Raw genomic sequence first — 18,088 nt, 5'->3', positions numbered from 1 at the left:
AAGGATATTTACTTGATGCTATCGAATATCACCAAAGACACTATAATGTGGTCATCAGTGCCGAATTAAGCACTTGGCACAACCACTAAGCTTTTAGTTTCTGTTATGAAAATTGACAACGAAAATACAGCGTATTGGTCGAACAATTACCATATTTATTATTAGCACCTAACATGACATTTGTCTATTTGTACAAACAGGTGTTTGTGGTTGTATTTAGGCAAAGCAACCACAAAAGAGCACAAACTAATGTGATCTATTGTCCTTTCTTAACATTAATTCTGCTGTCAAACATTAATAATATAGTAGAGAAACACAGAAAGTTTCTAAAACAATTCAAATGTTCAAACAAACATTTAACAAAGTAATCACTGCAGACACGAGCACGGTCCAATTATATTCCACAAGATAATTAAAGTGAAATTTTTAAGAGCCATTTCTTTCGACGCACATTCGTTTTTTATTAGACTTTATTACCTTTATGAACAATTTATTTCGGGACTCTATGAAAGCTCTTTCCTATCTGTCTATTTGAACGATTGAAACACCAAAGAACAGAACAGCAATACAGCATTTTCTACTCAAACTACACTCACTCTTGTTTTAATTCTATGCTCAAGTCGGTTGACCATCGTGTGAATTATGCCGCGAAGAAGAAAAACGGACATGACGTAGTATGCAACCCAGCCATAGATAACTTCAGGACTGATTTTCATTACCTTTCAGGAAATGTCTGAAATGGGCTAAAAAAAACAAGTTTTATACCACATTACTTATGTTTACGGCACAAGCTTTAACTTCTGTGTGTATGCTTGCAGCCCTGCTTGCACACACAAGAGACAAAGACAGTGGATGACTGTCAAGAGACTTAACTCTGTTTATTTGATAAGGCAATAAGTAGCTCAATCTTGCATTTGGGCACAATTTCTTGAAACTTTCAGGAAATGTCTAACATGGGTTAAAGATTCAATTTTGGGGTTGATTTGAATCACTGTCGAGATTCAGGACTTTTTTACTATTGTGTACTCTTAGTCCTTTTCTAACTTTGACTTGAGATTATTTCGAAGTCTCTATTCCATGCTGTTATGGCATTTTTGAAATGTAAATGGAAGAGCAATTGTATGTGCGTGCATATGTCCCCCTGTTTGTTTTGTCGACCACATCTGTCACAACCCACAGAGGCACACACACACTTTCCTGAAAGCAATTACTTTGAGTTGGCCATCTTGGGCACGTGTTTTTCATACATTACATATATTTGTTCTTACCTTGCATACATTAATACACAGATAAAATATATATGTGGATCATCGATGTGCAGCTTTGAACAGCCTTGGCTTTTAAAAGTCCCTTTATGTAAGATTGGTAGCAAGAACCAGAAAGGAGAACAAAAAGCCAATGAGGCCTCACTTCTCAGCTTCCCACCCTCCACGGGAGAAATTGGGCCTAAACAAATTAGTGTGGCAAGGAACCAAAAAAAACTACAGTACAGGCATTATATGTCTTTTTTGCCAGAGGACATAAAGCAGGGCTGTTTCAAACTGTGTCACAGTATAGAGGTGTATTAAAAATAAATCTTCTATTGTGCTGTCATGTCGCTGACACTTTATGGACATTTGGAACACGAGCCCCCAGCCTCTTTTTTTCTTCTTAAGGCTGGTTGTGGCGGTGGTAGGGAGGGTAATCAATTAAACGAGGAAGTTCGCCGAGCCTTACAACTTGATTATTAGCCTGTCCTTTTGAAGTTTTATTTTAGGGGGGGGCGACAAAGAATCAGGCTTTAAATCAGCAGTGTTGAAGCGTTTGCAGCCTATGGCCTTATTGGAAGCCTTGTCAGGACGTGGCGCTGGGCGAAGACCAGATTCCGACTTTCATGCTTAATGAGCTTTGTGTGCTGGTGCTTAGTGGTCAGTGGCGTAAGTCAGCGAGAGGGCATGGACCGGGCACCTGCTGCCCCAAGCAGAGCATAATCAAACATGTAAAATGTCTTGTTTCTACCTTTTTAGATCCGGCAAATCCCTCCGACTCCAAGAAGAAATAGGCAAAGGGCATCAGGACAAAGAGGCAAAGATTGGAGAAGAGGGACACCAGATTCCACAGACCTGGAAAAAGTACATTATTGACCAAGTTATTACAACATTTCTTCAGGGTTTCAGTTCTATGTTATCAGAGTTGACAGGCAAGGCTTTCATTTTGGGAAAAGACTAGCCTCACTATGTGATGGACTTTAACGCCCTCCGGTGGCTAAAGTAGCACAACACAACAACATGGTGTTGCTTTGGCTTCGCTCTGGTTATGCTGCGTTCATGAACCCTATAAAGTCAAGAATATCACGCTAAGAGTTGAAAACTTTACAATAATTATCTGGAGACAATTATTATTTACTTGGTTTTAGAATAGATGATTTGGCTCTCATACTATTGCTAACCACAAAGTACAAACATATCACAGCATCATAGAGGTTCATTTGCACTAGTCGTCCCTCGTCTTATCAAGCTTGGAAGGTTGATATTTCTTTTTTAAATTTTTTAAAATCGTAGCCTATGTATTTCTAGCCATAATTAAGCATTTTCCAGCATAAAAATTGCTAAACTAATTAAAAATATATTTCAGTAATATGAGGCATCGTACGTTAATCAAAATACTCATTTTGGCTGCCACCATTCAACAGGGGTGATCGTCGGCGATATCAATACTGGCCTCCGCTACATATGAAATCTTGAAGACCCGAGAAGTGGCTCCCAACTACGCCTAACGCCATTGTGTATAGTCACAGAGCTCCATGACCACGCCGAACAACGTTAACTGGGCTTTACCCAAGCGGCTGCGGCCAAGTCACTTCGTTTTACTTCCGTAGAGTCCTAAGCGTGCATTAAATACTGCACCACTGTTATTACCGGTAATTATTATTATTTTATTAAATAGTGACGGGTGTGGACTACAAATGGGAAGCTAAAACCGGTTCTTGTTCAAAACCGGTTCCCAGTGTATCAATTAGTTTCAGCTTGTAAATCTAAACCAACCTTTGCACGGTATATTTTCTAGGCAGATGACAAAGATTCTTAAAAGTAGGGCTGGGCGATATATCGATATACAAGATATATTGCGGGTTTGTCTTTGTGCGATATAGAAAATGACTATATCGTAATATTCGAGTATACGTTCTCACGCAGTTGCTTTTAGCTTCGGGCATTACACTACATGCGTTTCCCACTCTTCCTTGTCTCTCCTTGTCACAGACAAGCAAGCGCACTTTCTTACACAAGTCACATAAGTATTCGCCCTCGCGGAGCAGAGAGGTAGCGGCATGGGTAAGGTTAGCTGTGATGCTAGCAGAGCCGCGCGAGTGGTAATACGAGAGAAAGAAGGAGCGAATGAAGGAAGAATTAATTCCCAAGAAAAACAGCAGGGGTCCATCGTCTGGCGGTTGTTTGGCTTCAAATGGGAATATGTCGAATAGACAACCGTAATTTGTCAAGTGTGGGGCAAAAGCGTTGCTACCAAAAGTAGTATTACTGCTAATATGTAGCATCATTTTAAAAGTCACCTGCTAGAGAATGAAGAGTGCTTACTACGCATGTCAACATCTCCGTTCGGTGCCACAAGCCCACACCATCAAAATGCTGAGGCAAACATTTCCAGATCAATACCGTATGAAAAAAATAGTCAATAACAATTTAATAACGTCCGTAGTAACCTACCACATAGCGAAGGACGAACACTATTTGATTTCCTATTATGCAGCTCATTTTTATTTGACACTTAAAATGTCTCTGAAAATCTTGCACTTTCTGTTTTGAAAAAAGGCATTCACGTTTGTGCCATTGCTTAATAACAGTTTAATAAATACAGTTTTGGTCAATTGACTTAGTTGTGATTTCCTTCTCTGCATGAAAGTTTAAAATGAGCAAATATTAATGCAGTATGAAGAAGAATGTTTTAATGTAAACACATAGAATCATCATACTGCTGTGATTGTAGGTATCAAGTGTTCATTCAAGGCCAAGGCAAAATATCGAGATATATATAGTGTATCGCGATATGGCCTAAAAATATAGAGATATTAAAAAAAGGTCATATCGCCCAGGCCTACTTAAAAGTTTTTTTTAATTTTACGAAATGTCACACTGTTTAATTTCTACATATGTTTGATTTTATTAAATTCTACGGAAAATTGTATTTTAATTCATGTTTTTTTATGCTCTGTGCCTCTTAAGATCTCACTGTTTGCTTTGTAAGGTCACGTTAGCTCTAAACTAAACTAAATTAATGCTAATCCATCTGTTTTTTTTTTTCTTCCAAATAAGAATTGATTAGAGAACCGAATCGTTAAGCAGAATCGAAAATAGAATCAGAACCGAAAAAATCTTATCAATTCCCAACCCTACCGTGGACCGCTGCACAACACATTGTTTTGCTTATCTCCTTGGAGTCTCACTAGCAGGACAAACAGTTAGCCATTGTGCTAATTAGAGTCTGGAGATCCTCTACCCAAGTTCGATCCATTGGAATTCATGCATCTTCTAAATCAGCGCATGTGTATAAAAACAGGGGATAGAGAAATGTAATTGGATATTGCACACAAGAGTACAATTGTTACACTATACTTTTAAATTTTACAATTATTCCTTATACAATCGTAAGATTGAACATACACACTTATGCTGAGGATCGATAAAAGTGTCATGTCAGCAAAAAAAATATTTTTTTTTACATTGAGTGTGTGAACTTTAAAAAAGTTCAGATACATCTATTGCTGGAATGTTACTGATGTTACCTCTTGCTAATGTCCCGCCCACTGAATACCCGTGGTGGTCAAGCTAGCTCCGTTTTCAATCAGTACTCAGCGCCATTTTTCAAAGAAAAATTGCCATATGCTTGTTGTTTTCGACTGTTTAAATTTCGAAAAGGATAAACCTTTCTTCTTAAACACGTTTGCTACGAGTGTTTTGAAAAACTAGCGAATCAATCAATCAATCAATGTTTACTTATATAGCCCTAAATCACTAGTGTCTCAAAGGGCTGAATGTCAGCAAAACAATTTTTACCAAAGGCAGCAATCATAAATGAAGCTTTCAGCCCATACATCTACAGTTATATTTTGATAAAGACGGGGAAAACACACTCCTCTTAAACAGTGCGTGCTACAGCAGTAAGTTCAGGGAAAATTATAAAATAAAACCTTACCCGAGCAAAAATTATGCATATTTATCCGGAAGAGTCTTCATACAAATTTCCTTGACCCAGTCAAACACAAAAAAGATGCAGACCTCAATGCTTTTACTAGTTTCCATCTATTTTGACATGTAGAATGCTGTCTGGAGCACAGTAGTTAGATATGCCTTAGAACGTGGCCGACGTATAATCCTTGCTCTCACTCTACAAATCTTTTTTTTTAAAGTATAATTCCATTGCGTAGTTGAATTTTTTTTTGCATGTATTGTCTTTTTGCAGGAACATTTAAACCTCTTTTATACTCGGATAGTTTGTGCGCCGCTTGCTGTACAGCAGCTATCTTAGTTTTGTTGACCACCACTGGTTTTCACTTCCAGAAATATGTCACGTGTCGGAATACAAGCAATAAGTATAAAGTTAAAAAATGTTATGGCCTTTTGGTAAAAAAAATAGACTTTTATAATGAAAAAATGCAGAATACGGAATATTTCCTATAAAAAATATGTTGCAGAGCAAGATTTCATACAGTGGACAAAAAATATTATTATTCTCAGCTACAATGCCAGAGAAAGCAGACAGGACTTGGTTCAGTTTATCAAGTTAACACAAATTTTGCGTCACGGTTTTCCGGTGCTACCTGGTGGTTAAGGAGAGCAATTACACCAAAACAGTATTTTCTTGTTTTTAAAATCGGCAAGAATATATTCATTCAGTTTTCATGGAAAAAGCATCGCAAAAAATAGCAGTTCCAATGGGAGTCAATGTGGCCAAAAGAGGTGATGAGAGAAGGTGTGTACACTTTGTTTATATCCCAGTCAAACATTGTTGCAAAAAACTCAAAATGCAGTTTTGTTTTTTCAAAAGCCAACCGCGGTAGCGATATTTTAGACAGCGAACTTTCAAACTGAACAATCACATTATATAAAGAACACGTGTAATGCCCACTTTGGTTGCACAATGGTTAATTAACATGCATTTTTCACTACAATCAATCAAATGTATGATTAGGTCAAGCAAGGGTGTCCAATTGATGACACGGGGCAACCTGTGGAACGTGGCTATTTGTTTATAGCTGTGAAAAAAAACATTAAAATCCATATATAAGCTAAAGGGATCATTTAATGAGAAAAAGATAAGATGTGAATACTAATTAACAAAATAAATAGGAACTGTCTTTTAATATATGGATAATGTTTATTTAGCCCTTTTAGTAGACTATTTATTTACAAATTACACGACGTCACGGCTCCTATGCCCCCATTACCGCAAGTGGATTGCCGACCTGTGGAAAACACTTGATTAATAATAAAGATTTCAATATTGATAAAAATATCAGTCATTATTTTGGCCCTAATCATGCAGTTCTAATTGCCCCTCGATGTGACCAAACCCATCTGAGCGCAATGTTCAGTATTGTGGCCTCCGATTGGCTCAGCCTCAGCCAGCATTACTATATGACTGTAAAAGTAAATGTGTGGGTATTATTTCAGGTCTTGATGGCTCTCATAATGTTAAGAAAAAATATTTATTTGTAAACTGTTTTTTATGCTCTAGCTATAACAAAAATGTATTTGTTAGGTCTAAAAGCAATACATACTTTTGAAACAGTACTTTTGAAGAGTATATTATCCAACAAGACAGTAAATAACAGGAAAGATGAGATCAGTTAAATGTAAAACAGAGCTGTGAGATAGACTGACCGTGGATGAGGGAGCCATTGAGCCACTGGATGTAGTAGTTTTTTGGAAAGGACAGGAGGATCTCACTGCTAATGATTGAAAAGGGCAGCAGGAAGACAGCGCCACCGGAGACGGCGAGGGTGAAGGTGCACAAGTACAAACTGCAGCAGAAACAAAGATGGAGCAAAAAGTTTAGCCTGAATTATTTTCAGAGGAACAAGGTGTAGATTCCTAACGTAGGCATAGCTTGACGCTCCTCTCCTTTCTCCTGCTCCCTTGCTGCAGCAACAACAAAACAAAACTCCAGACGTTCTTCTTCATTTTCTATAGTTTTCTTGTGAACTTAATCATTCAAAAAAGGAAAACAATAACGATGTGGGAACAAATGAATGGCAAAATAATGAGAGTTTGTTACAGTAAGAAAGAGTGAGAAAAAGTAAGTGAAGTCAAAAAACTGTGTGGCTCGATTCCACCGCACCTGACTGCCATAACCCATTACACCTTGCTTCCAAAAACCACCTTACCACACAGATCCGTCCACCATATATGCAATTAAAACAGTTACGGCATCAAATTATTTTGACAAATGTAATAATTACAAATAAAGTGAGCTTTATATAATTGCTCTAAGCATTCAATATACACATGTTCGCATTATGCAAATAATGTAAATAGTCCCCTTCTGGCTGAGAAAACATAAAGCACCTTCCATAAAATGTAAATTAACTTCAACAGCACACAAGGTATCATCTTTCTTTATAGAGGCAGTGGAGAGCAACGGGTTACGTAACATACAGGTGACATATTGTTTTTGAGTTGAACATCAACGGTATCTTTTAAATAGATATGTTGGTTTCTTTTTATGAACTACAGCATCCATGCGACGTGAGATGGAGGCCATTGGCCTGTAGCACTGCTCAGGTGTAATGGAAGCCCAGGTTGCTCTGATAGCTGCCTTCTGGTCATCTGCATTGTTGGGTCTGGTGTCTCATCATCCTCTTGACCATACCGCATTCATTTTCTATGGGGCTAAGGTCAGGTCAATATGCTGGTCAATCGAGCACAGTGACACCATGGTCATTGAAGCAGCTTTTACATCATAGCAAGTTATGATTCTTTACTCCCTTGTTTGAAATGTGTTTAATTTGATTTAAGTGAAATTCTACGTTCAGCAATATTTCATACGATTTTTAATGCCATTACCAGAAGTCAAACTAGGTTGACATGGCGATCCTATATTTACCTATTTCAGGGACTTGAAGGGGAAGTGCACTTTTTTTAAATTTTGCCTATCGTTCACAATCATGTGTCAAGATCACATGTTTTTGTTTTTATTTTGGGGGCAAATGTTTAAAGATAATAAAATAAAACTTTTATACACATTTATTTAATTTTTCACTTTCGCGGTTACATTAAGGCGGAAATCATATGGCCTTAATTTTTTGTTGAGTTTAGTTATTATTGATTAAGCATACTTCTGCTGTGTCACATAAAAAGTGGCAACCTTGGTAAGACCTGTAATTCTAGTAGACGTGGTCTTGCTTCCACTCAAACGCTCACTCATCAATTTCATCATTACAAGCTCAGGAATTTACATGCAATTTGCATGGCCCATAACAATTTTTTTCTTCCGATTTTGATTATTTTTATGAGCGTGAGTGAGAAGCCAAAATCAAAATTCAGTTAATTGTCCAGCCCTTGGCAAAAAATATTAATATCAATTAGCTGCATTTTTAGCTATCTTATACCAGCAGTCTTTCACTATTTAAAACATACGGAAAAGCAAAAGACACGTGTTCAAATAGGGATTGTGGATCATCGCAAAATTATTAAAAAAGTGCTGTTTTCCTTTAAAAAGACACACTGACGCTTACTCTGATATCATGAACATCTGTCAATGGTGTCTGCAGCTTCAACTTACTTTATTACTTCTGTGTTATTCTTACTGTCATTTAAAAAAACAACAACAACGTACACCAAACCGAAAACTATCACAAAACGGTGATAAGAGCCAAACCCTGGATTGTGTGAACTGTTCTACCCTTACTTTGATAAGACACACAGACAACCTTATCCCTTTTTGGGAGTTTGTTGTTTCTAATCTTTTGTCCCTTTTAGGTTGTTAAAAATTGTTACTGTCTAAAAAGGATTTTTCAAATTATCATCAGCACTAGTAGCGGTACTGGTACAAAAATGTTGGCATCGGGACAACACTACCTCAGACTAAAGAAAGTCACTTAGGTGGCAATCCTTTAAGTACCATTGACCTCAGCCGGTGAGCATGGATGAAATTGTCTTGACGTGTTCCTCATTTGAACCGCCTCCTCTCTTCTGGAAATACTTTGTACAAGATATCTGATTCTGTGGGACTTTTTCTTCATTGATAAAGGCAACAGAGACCCCAAAAATACTTGATTCACATGAAGCACAACAATGGTTTCTGACTCTAAGGAATCTAACCTCTAATGGATCTATCCATTGATTAAGGGCTGTGTCCCCTGATTAGTGGCAATAATGTGATGTTGGTTAGAATAAAAGTTGTCATTCAAAAAATAAACTCACGAGATTCTGTTGACGACAGCATCTTCATCCTCTTGGTCATCTGTGAAGCAAATCAGATAAAGTATGTTCAGTGTCAACATGTCAAGTAGGGAGAATAATCTTGATGTTGCACTAACCCGTCTTCCTCTTGTATCTGGTGATAATGAAGTAGGAGACAATGTAGAGTACGGCAAACAGGAGGAAGCAAATCTACAATGAATTGAAAAAAGTCAATGGAAGGCTCACAATAGTTAAAACACAAGTCCATCCATCTATCCATCCATCCATTTTCTTCTGCTTATTCCGAGGTTGGGTCGCGGTGGCAGGGAAGCCCAGACTTCCTTCTCCCCAGCCACTTCGTCCAGCTCCTCCCAAGGGATCCCGACGCGTTCCCAAGCCAGCGTAAATAGTTTTCCCCACATGCCCTGGGTCTTCCCCGCGGCCTCCTACCGGTCGGATGTGCCCTAAACACCTCCCTCGGTAGGCGTTCGGGTGGCATCCTGACCAGATGCCCGAACCACCTCATGTGGAGGAGCAGCAGCTTTACTTTGACCTCTTCCTGGATGACAGAGCGTCTCACCCTATTTCTGAGTGAGAGCCCCGCCACACGGCGGAGGAAACTCATTTCGGCCGCCTGTACCTGTGATCTTGTCGTTTCGGTAATAACCCAAAGCTCATGGCCATAGGTTAGGATTGGAACGTAGATCGACCGGTAAATTGAGAGCTTTGCCTTCCGGCTCAGCTCCTTCTTCACCACAACGGATCGATACAGCGTCCGCATTACTGAAGACGCCGCACTGATCCGCCTGTCTATCTCACGATCCACTCTTCCCTCACTCCTGAACAAGGCTCCAAGATACATGAACTCCTCCACTAGGGGCAATATCTATTTACCAACCCGGGGAGATGGCACTCCACCCTTTTCCGGGTGAGAACCATGGACTCCGACTTGGAGGTGCTGCTTTCATCCCAGTCGCTTCACACTCGTATTTATGTGAATTGAAAGTAGGGCTGGGGGGTATATTGATATACGCGATATATCGCGGGTTTGTCTCTGTGCGATATAGAAAATGACTATATCGTGATATTCGAGTATAGGTTCTCACACAGTTGCTTTTAGCTGCGGGGGTTAAACTGCATGCGTCTCTCCCTCTTTCTTGTCTCTCCTTCTCACAGAGACTTAAGACAAGCGCGCCTTCTTACATACAATATAAAAAAAAATTCTGTAAAAAAACGGACTTCTACTGGCAGCTACGGCTGCCAAACGAAAAACCATAAAATTAAAGTAAAACATTGTAAACCGAATAATGATCAAAAACATTATATTTACAGAAACTTTTATGAAACGTTTTGCGGAACAATATTGTAATTTTACAGATTTTTACTAAATTATTAAGATCAACCACCTTTAATAAAGTAACGATGCAAATAGTTCTGCAGAAAAATACCTTTATTCTACAGAGTTTTTCCATATTATTATGATCAACCACCTTTAATAAAGTGACGATACTGGCAGTCCCACAGAAAAATACCATTATTTTACAGATTTTTTCTGAATTGTTAAGATCAGGGGTCTCAAACTCAATTTACCTGGGGCCACTGGATGCAGAAACTTGGTACAAAGTGGATATACCTTCTTTGAATGGCTATCCCGCCCGAGCAACATACTTGCCAATCATCCCGATTTTACCGCGAGACTTTCGGTGACCATCTCGAAGGATTGTCCCAATGTTCGCCCGGACAAGTGTATTATGGGCGTGCCATGACAGCACTGCCTTTATCGTCCTCTACAACCGTTCGTCGCGTTCGTTCATTCACCACACAAACAGCGTGCCGGCTTAGACGCATGTTGTGTAAGGCTTCGGCAGACATACACTGGTGACTGCAAGCCATACAGATCACACTGAGGGTGGCTTTACAAAGAATTCAAGACTTACAAATATGCGCCACACTGTGAACCCACATGAAACAAGAATGACAAACACATTTCGGGAGAACATCCTCACTGTAACACAACATCAACACAACATAAATACCCAGAATCCCATGCAGCCCTAACTCTTCCGGCTACACCCCCGTTACCACCCAACCCCCCGTCCCCATTACCGCCCCCCTCCGTGCGTCGGTTGAGGTGGGCGGGGTTTGGTGGTGGGAGTGTATATTGTAACACGGAAAATTAAGGGCTGCATGGGATTCTGGGTATTTTTTCTGTTGTGTTTATGTTGTGTTACGGTAAAGATGTTCTCCTGACATGTGTTTGTCATTCTTGTTTGATGTGGATTCACAGTGTGGCGCATATTTGTAACAGTGTTAAAGTTATTTGTACGGCCACCGTCAGTGTGACATGTATGGCTGTTGATCAAGAATGTCTTGCAGTCACCAACGTATGTCATACTACAGAGAAAACTGTTAAATTGTTAGTATGAGCATAAACCTTTATACAACAAGCTACATATATTTTTCAACTTGAATGTAAAAATACACAAATATTAAAAAATAAGATTTACCTTAAAATTACGTATTAAACTGTTGGATTGTTTGTATGGACATAAACTTTTATTTAACAAGTTACACATTTAATGAAAGTTAATTACTGTAATTTTACATGAATTTGAAAGTAATTTGAGAAAACAGAAAATGTTAGGTATAATTAATTTGGTATTTTTCTGGAAAAAAAAAATATATATATACATGTTTTGTCATTACTGGCATCTTACTTAAAATGACAGGCGGTTTGTTTATTTACAGATAATGTCTTAAATTCTACAGTTTTATAACCTATTCTAAAAAAAAATTAAAAATTACAGTAGAAATTTAGAGTAAATTAACCATAAAAATAGGATTTTTTTTTTACAGTGTACGTCACTTGTGCAATGTCATACGCCCTCCCCGAGCAGAGAGGTAGCAGCATGGGTAACGTTAGCTGTGATGCTAGCAAAGCCGTGCGAGTGGTAATACGAGAGAAAGAAGGTGCGACTCTGGTAACAAATGAAGGAAGAATTAATTCCCAAGAAAAACAGCAGGGGGTCCATCGTCTGGCGGTGGTTCAGCTTCAAGCGGGAAGATGTCGAAAAGACAACTTTAATTTGCTACCAGAAGTAGCATTACTGCTAATATATAGCATCATTTGAAAAGTCACCCACTAATAACTGTTTAATAAATACAGTTTTGGTCGATTGACTTAGTTGTGAATTCCTTCTCTGCATAAAAGTTTAAAATGACTATATATGAATGCAGTATGAAGAAGGTTTTAATGTAGACACATAGAATCATCATACTGCTGTGATTATATGTATCAAGTGTTAATTCAAGGCTAAGGCAAAATATCGAGATATATATAATATTGTATGGCCTAAAAATATCAAGATATTTAAAAAAGGCCGTATCGCCCAGCTCTAATTGAAAGCAACACATTCCAAATGCAGGTTAGTATCTTACAGATCAGCATGTGCATGTTTTATACACTAATTAGGCCAAAGCTTGTGGTCACAACCGCGCAATATAGCCCAGAAGGCTTCTAAATATGCTTCAAGATAGATCCCATTCCACATTCCCCCCTCCTACAGTGACAGCGACCGGGACGCCACTAATGTTAGAAGCCGCGGCTTAAGCACTTGGCAGCGTGTCAGTGTTGCTCAAGTTGTTACAGCCCGAGCATCCTGGTATCACGACGTGACTCAGCCCGAGCGTGTCCAAAGTCACCACGTGAGTGCCAAAACATGGAAGCGATCAGGTGCACGCAGCTGATAAAGTGGAACAGACATAAGGCACAAGACTCAGAGATAACAGCAACGCTCGCCTCTCCCCTCCAAACATTGCTTATAAGAACAACCGTTTGGTACACTTTCAACAACTAATGAGACCAAATACGTTTTTAGGTCCAGATCTGGAATGCAAGTGTACAGTAATGTGATGATTGACAAACTAAGCAACAGTATTTCACACCTTTATGGGACATGCTTAAGATGGTGTGGACAGTAATTCACATCTCACATGCAAAAACACATTTGTTTAAGAATAATAATAATAATTGGTATTGTGACCAAATAATGAGTAAGATTAGATATGCTGTGACGATTATATAAAAGGTCTATTTTTGTTAAGCAGACTGCTGACACCTTATCCCACCCCGTCCTGATCACTGGCACTAATCTAATTTGGTGGTTTCTGTGTCAACATGGAGCCATGAGGACAACACGTCATGTTTACTGAGAACACTTATATTAACGGACTAACAAGGGAATAAACCGTCTGTAAATGCATTTAAGTGAGAGACAATAACAATATCACTTTCATCATAGCTTGTCGACTAACAGGCCGTTATTATTATGCTACAAACTGTTGTTTAAGATGTGTTGGTATGCTTCACATGCCACTACTGGCATTTAAGTCATAGTTGTGTGAATGCTTTGTAGCAAATGGTTTTCTACACTTAAATTAATCTATTTAAACTTATTATTATTGTTGTCCAGATTTTGGCGCATTCTACCTTCCACATTTTTCACCCAATTCGAACCGTTCAGCCTATTCGAGAATCATGGGCTTTCCCTTGACAAATTCCAAAAATTCCAAGGTTTCCCAGAATTACGGGACATTTTTCCCATTCAAAATGAATTGGCTATTTTTCAAACTTCCACCATTTCCACATTTTTCAACCTATTCAAACCATTCCACCATTCTGGAAATTAGTGAAGTGAAGTGAATTATATTTATATAGCACTTTTCTCTAGTGACTCAAAGCGCTTTTTACATAGTGAAAACCAATATCTAAGTTACATTTAAATCAGTGTGGGTGGCACTGGGAGCAGGTGGGTAAAGTGTCTGGCCCAAGGACACAACGGCAATGACTAGGATGGCGGGAGCGGGAATCGAACCTGCAACCCTCAAGTTGCTGGCCGTGCCAGCAACTTGAGGGTTGCTGCAAATTAAAATTTCCCCTTTTCCAAGTTCAAACAAAATTCCAGGGTTTTCAAAAATTCCTGGTTTTCCAAAGCCCTATTTCCACCCTTTTTTCTGGCGACTATTCCCCCCACATTTTTCAACCGTTCCACAGTCAAAACCTTCCTCTAAATCAGGACAAAAAATTTAGTAGTTTTTTTAACATGAATATTTCCTGGTTTTCCCGAAAATCCAGGAATTCCTTAATACCATTTAATAATTCAACATGTTAATACTTCAACATATCTTGACCGATTTGAAAAATTAACATTTGAACTCATTCAGACCATTCAAGTTTTTTACCATTTTCTAAATAATTACCGCTTTTGCCGAAATTCCCACATTTTTGGGAAATTCTCGTTGAAACTAATGGGACATTCTTCAAAGTTCCACAACTCCCACATCATTCATCTGATTCAAACCCTTCCAACTTCAAAATATTCATGTCTGTTCAGGAATTGTGTGCTCTCTTTCAATCATTCTAAAAAAATATTCCAGGATTTTCCAGAATTCCTGGTTTTCCAAAGCCCTATTTCCACCAACCCTTTTTTCTGGCGACTACTCCCCCCACATTTTTCAACCGTTCCACCATCAAAACCTTCCTCTAAATCAGGACAAAAAACTTAGTCGTTTTTTAATTGGAATATTTCCTGGTTTTCCCGAAAATCCAGGAATTCCTTAATACCATTTAATAATTCAACATGTTAATACTTCAACATTTCTTGACCGATTTGAAAAATTAACATTTGAACTCATTCAGACCATTCAATTTTTTTACCATTTTCTAAAGAATTACCGCTTTTGCCGAAATTCCCACATTTTTGGGAAATTCTCGTTGAAACTAATGGGACATTCTTCAAAGTTCCACAACTCCCACATCATTCATCTGATTCAAACCCTTCCAACTTCAAAATATTCAAGTCTGTTCAGGAATTGTGTGCTCTCTTTCAATCATTCTAAAAAAATATTACAGGATTTTCCAGAATTCCTGGTTTTCCAAAGCCCTATTTCCACCTACCCTTTTTTCTGGTGACTATTCCTCCCACATTTTTCAACCGTTCCACCGTCAAAACATTCCTCTTAATCAGGACCAAAAATGTTGTTGTTTTTTGAACTGGAACATTTCCCTGTTTTCCCGAAATTCCGGGAATTCCTTAATACCATTTAATAATTCAACATGTTAATACTTCAACATTTCTTGACCAATTTGAAAAATTAACATTTGAATTCATTCAGACCATTCAAGTTTTTTACCATTTTCTAAAGAATTACCGCTTTTGCCGAAATTCCCACATTTTTGGGAAATTCTCGTTGAAACTAATGGGAAATTCTTCTAAGTTCCACAACTCCCACATCATTCATCTGATTCAAACGCTTCCAACTTCAAAATACTCAAGTCTGTTCAGGAATTGTGTGCTCTCTTTCAATCATTCTAAAAAAATATTACAGGATTTTCCAGAATTCCTGGTTTTCCAAAGCCCTATTTCCACCTACCCTTTTTTCTGGTGACTATTCCTCCCACATTTTTCAACCGTTCCACCGTCAAAACATTCCTCTTAATCAGGACCAAAAATGTAGTTGTTTTTTGAAATGGAAAATGTCCCTGTTTTCCCGAAATTCCGGGAATTCCTTAATACCATTTAATAATTTAACATGTTAATACTTCAACATTTCTCGACCAATTTGAAAAATTATCATTTGAACTCAATCAGACCGTTCAAGTTTTTTACCATTTTCTAAAGAATTATCGCTTTTGCTGAAATTCCCACATTTTCGGGAAATTCCCGTTGGGACATTCTTCAAAGTTCCACAACTCCCACATGATTCATCTGATTCAAACCGTTCCAACTTCAAAATATTCGGCCTGTTCAGGAATTGTGTGCTCTCTTTCAACCATTCTAAAAAATATTCCAGGATTTTCCAGAATTCCTGGTTTTCCAAAGCCCTATTTCCACCCACCCTTTTTTCTGGTGACTACTCCTCCCACATTTTTCAACCGTTCCACTGTAAAAAACATTCCTCTTAATCAGGACCAAAAATGTAGTTGTTTTTTGAACTGGAAAATTTCCCCGTTTTCCCGAAATTCCGGGAATTCTTTAATACCATTTAATAATTCAACATGTTAATACTTCAACATTTCTTGACCAATTTGAAAAAATAACATTTGAACTCAATCAGACCATTCAAGTTTTTTATCATTTTCTAAAGAATTACCGCTTTTGCTGAAATTCCCACATTTTCGGGAAATTCCCGTTGGGACATTCTTCAAAGTTCCACAACTCCCACATGATTCATCTGATTCAAACCGTTCCAACTTCAAAATATTCGGCCTGTTCAGGAATTGTGTGCTCTCCTTCAACTATTCTAAAAAATATTCCAGGATTTTCCAGAATTCCTGGTTTTCCAAAGCCCTATTTCCACCCACCCTTTTTTCTGGTGACTACTCCTCCAACATTACTCCTCCAACATTGTTCAACCATTCCACCGGAGGAGGAGGGCTGATTTCAATACCGGTAATTTGAAATCACAAAAAGGGAAGAAGATTAAGAGCTATTCAGTAGGATTTAAGGTCCAAGCTTACAACACACTCATTTTTTTACTGCATGCCTTTGGTAAGTGCCGGAGTGAGAAGAAGTTTTAAAATTGTTAGTGCATGCTTACTTTTACCGCATGCCTTTGGTAAGCGCAGGAGTGAGAAGATGTTTTAAATTAATTAGCGCCCCGGCAGTTATTCAAGGAAATACGGTATATCGCGATATGGCCTAAAAATATTGCAATATTAAAAAAAGGCAATATAGCCCAGCCCTAGGGTGAATGTGGAAGTAGTGTCAACGCGCCTTGAGTACCTTGAAAGTAAAAAAGCGCTATACAAGTACAACCCATTTACCATTTAATTGTGTGTTCTCCTTCAAACATTCTAAAAAAAATTCCACGATTTCAGTTCAACTTCAGCAGCATTCACACGCAATTCCAGGAATTGCCTCTTCTAACTGAATAACAAATTACAATAACATTACAATTATTGGTGGACACCAAATAACAAATGATTAAAGTGGGACATTACGTTTAAACACGTGTGACGTGAAATGACAGTTTTGACAGCAGCTAACTAGCATTAGCCAACTACTATTAGAGGGCGTCGTTAGCCGCCTAGCATCCCCGAGCCTCTACTTACTATATACTCCCTCACTTGGCTGTGGAAATTCTGCTCTCTGATAGTCACGTCGTCTGCTTCCATGCCTCATAGTGCACATTCCAGAGAGGTACAGACTCCACTACATGGCAGCTCACACTGGCACTTCCTCCTTGCTTCCTTCCTTGATGACAAGAGAAAAAAGACACTTCACGCCGGATGAAGAAGCCGCTTTTCTTCCAGACAGAAAAAAAAATAAAACGCCAAAATAAATCACGTCATCAACACGCGCCGACAATCCGGAAGCAGTTTTATTTTAATTTTATTGTTTCTTTACATTTTCAAAACCTTTATCTATATATATATATATATATATATATATATATATATATATATATATAAGTGTAGAAGTACATATATGTATCGGTAGAAAATTGATGTATGTATGTATATACATATATATGGGGATATATATATATATATATATATATATATATATATTTATATTTATATATATATGTAAGTGTAGAAGTATATGTATGTAGCGGTAGAAAATGTATGTATGTATGTATATACATATATATGGGGATATATATATATATATATATATATATTTTTTTTT

The 18,088-nt window shown here is 38.0% G+C and overlaps 1 protein-coding gene across 3 annotated transcripts in view; it reads right to left on the bottom strand.

The window, feature by feature from the left end:
- Window positions 1–17,726, bottom strand: part of lmbr1 (limb development membrane protein 1) — a 73,086-nt gene extending 55,360 nt beyond the window's left edge. The window contains exons 1-5 of one of the 3 annotated variants that reach the window (XM_061922250.1): window positions 17,509–17,726; window positions 9,533–9,605; window positions 9,417–9,456; window positions 6,876–7,015; window positions 1,999–2,102 (exon numbers count right to left, since the gene is read on the bottom strand). In XM_061922250.1, coding sequence (XP_061778234.1) covers window positions 1,999–2,102; window positions 6,876–7,015; window positions 9,417–9,456; window positions 9,533–9,605; window positions 17,509–17,571 — 420 coding nt within the window. In that variant the 5' untranslated portion in view covers window positions 17,572–17,726. The remainder of the gene's footprint in view (window positions 1–1,998; window positions 2,103–6,875; window positions 7,016–9,416; window positions 9,457–9,532; window positions 9,606–17,508) is intronic. The other 2 variants (XM_061922249.1, XM_061922248.1) reach the window with 2 other exon arrangements.
- Between the last annotated feature and the right edge of the window lie 362 nt (window positions 17,727–18,088).

Source organism: Nerophis ophidion, linkage group LG15 (assembly GCF_033978795.1).
Source record: "Nerophis ophidion isolate RoL-2023_Sa linkage group LG15, RoL_Noph_v1.0, whole genome shotgun sequence".
Lineage (NCBI taxonomy): Eukaryota > Metazoa > Chordata > Actinopteri > Syngnathiformes > Syngnathidae > Nerophis > Nerophis ophidion.
Note: the sequence above shows the minus strand (reverse complement) of the source record. Positions and strands in the feature narration are given on the sequence as shown.